At 47.4% G+C, this 948-nt stretch overlaps 1 protein-coding gene across 1 annotated transcript in view; it reads left to right on the plus strand.

The window, feature by feature from the left end:
• Positions 1–545, plus strand: part of LOC108491062 — a 32437-nt gene extending 31892 nt beyond the window's left edge. The window contains 1 exon segment of the mRNA XM_029565715.1: positions 7–545. Coding sequence (XP_029421575.1) covers positions 7–545 — 539 coding nt within the window.
• Positions 546–948: the final 403 nt, after the last annotated feature.

Genomic DNA, 948 nt, shown 5'->3' on the forward strand with positions numbered 1-948 from the left:
ATTGGAAATTACATTGTGCTTACAGACCCCAGAGTTCAGGACAGGTAGAGAGAATGAATAGAACTATTAAAGAGACCTTAACCAAATTAGCTTTAGAGACTGGCACTAAAGACTGGGTGCAGCTCCTACCTCTAGCTCTATTTCAAGCTAGGAATACTCCTGCTATACATGGTCTAACCCCCTACGAAATTCTTTTTGGAGGGCCACCTCCTGTTCTCAATGTAACTTTGTCCCCCTTGCCCTCTTCCTTTGATAACCCCAGCTTGAAAACAAGACTCCAAGCCCTTCAGATCATCCAGAACCAGGTTTGGAAGCCCTTGGCTGCTGTCTACTGGCCTGGGAGTACATGAACACCCCACTCCTACCAAACTGGAGATCAGGTGTACGTGAGAAGACACAAGGTAAAGACTCTTGAACCACGGTGGAAAAGACCCTACACGGTTCTCCTGACTACACCTACAGCCCTCAAAGTAGACAGGATTTCAGCCTGGATCCACGCTTCTCATGTCAAGAGAGCCCCAGCCCAGGATGACATTGGAAAATGACATCTACACAAGACATCCACCCCTCTAAAAATAAGACTCTCCAGAGATACTTGATAAGTCTTGTTTGTAGGTTTGCCCTCAGTCAAGGGAGTCCCCATCTCCCTGTGCTAACCACTTGGCGGGTGATTAATCAAATGGGTATTGTGATATTTGAAACCCACAAAATGGTACCCAAGGGCACTTGGTGGCCTACCCTGTATCCAGATTTGTGTAAATTAGCTTTAGGAGCACCAGCGCCCTGGGACATACCAAATTTCATGGATCCTGATAAAGTACCCAGCCTGGAGGCTTATCCCCTGTTTGCAGGACCCCACTTAACATGGGGAGGGTGTCATGAACAAGCAAGGACCATGTTGCATCAGCTAACCTTCTATGTCTGCCCAGGTAACCATCGAGCTAAGTG

Source organism: Nannospalax galili, unplaced genomic scaffold, assembly GCF_000622305.1.
Source record: "Nannospalax galili isolate Female #2095 unplaced genomic scaffold, S.galili_v1.0 scaffold2739, whole genome shotgun sequence".
NCBI lineage: Eukaryota > Metazoa > Chordata > Mammalia > Rodentia > Spalacidae > Nannospalax > Nannospalax galili.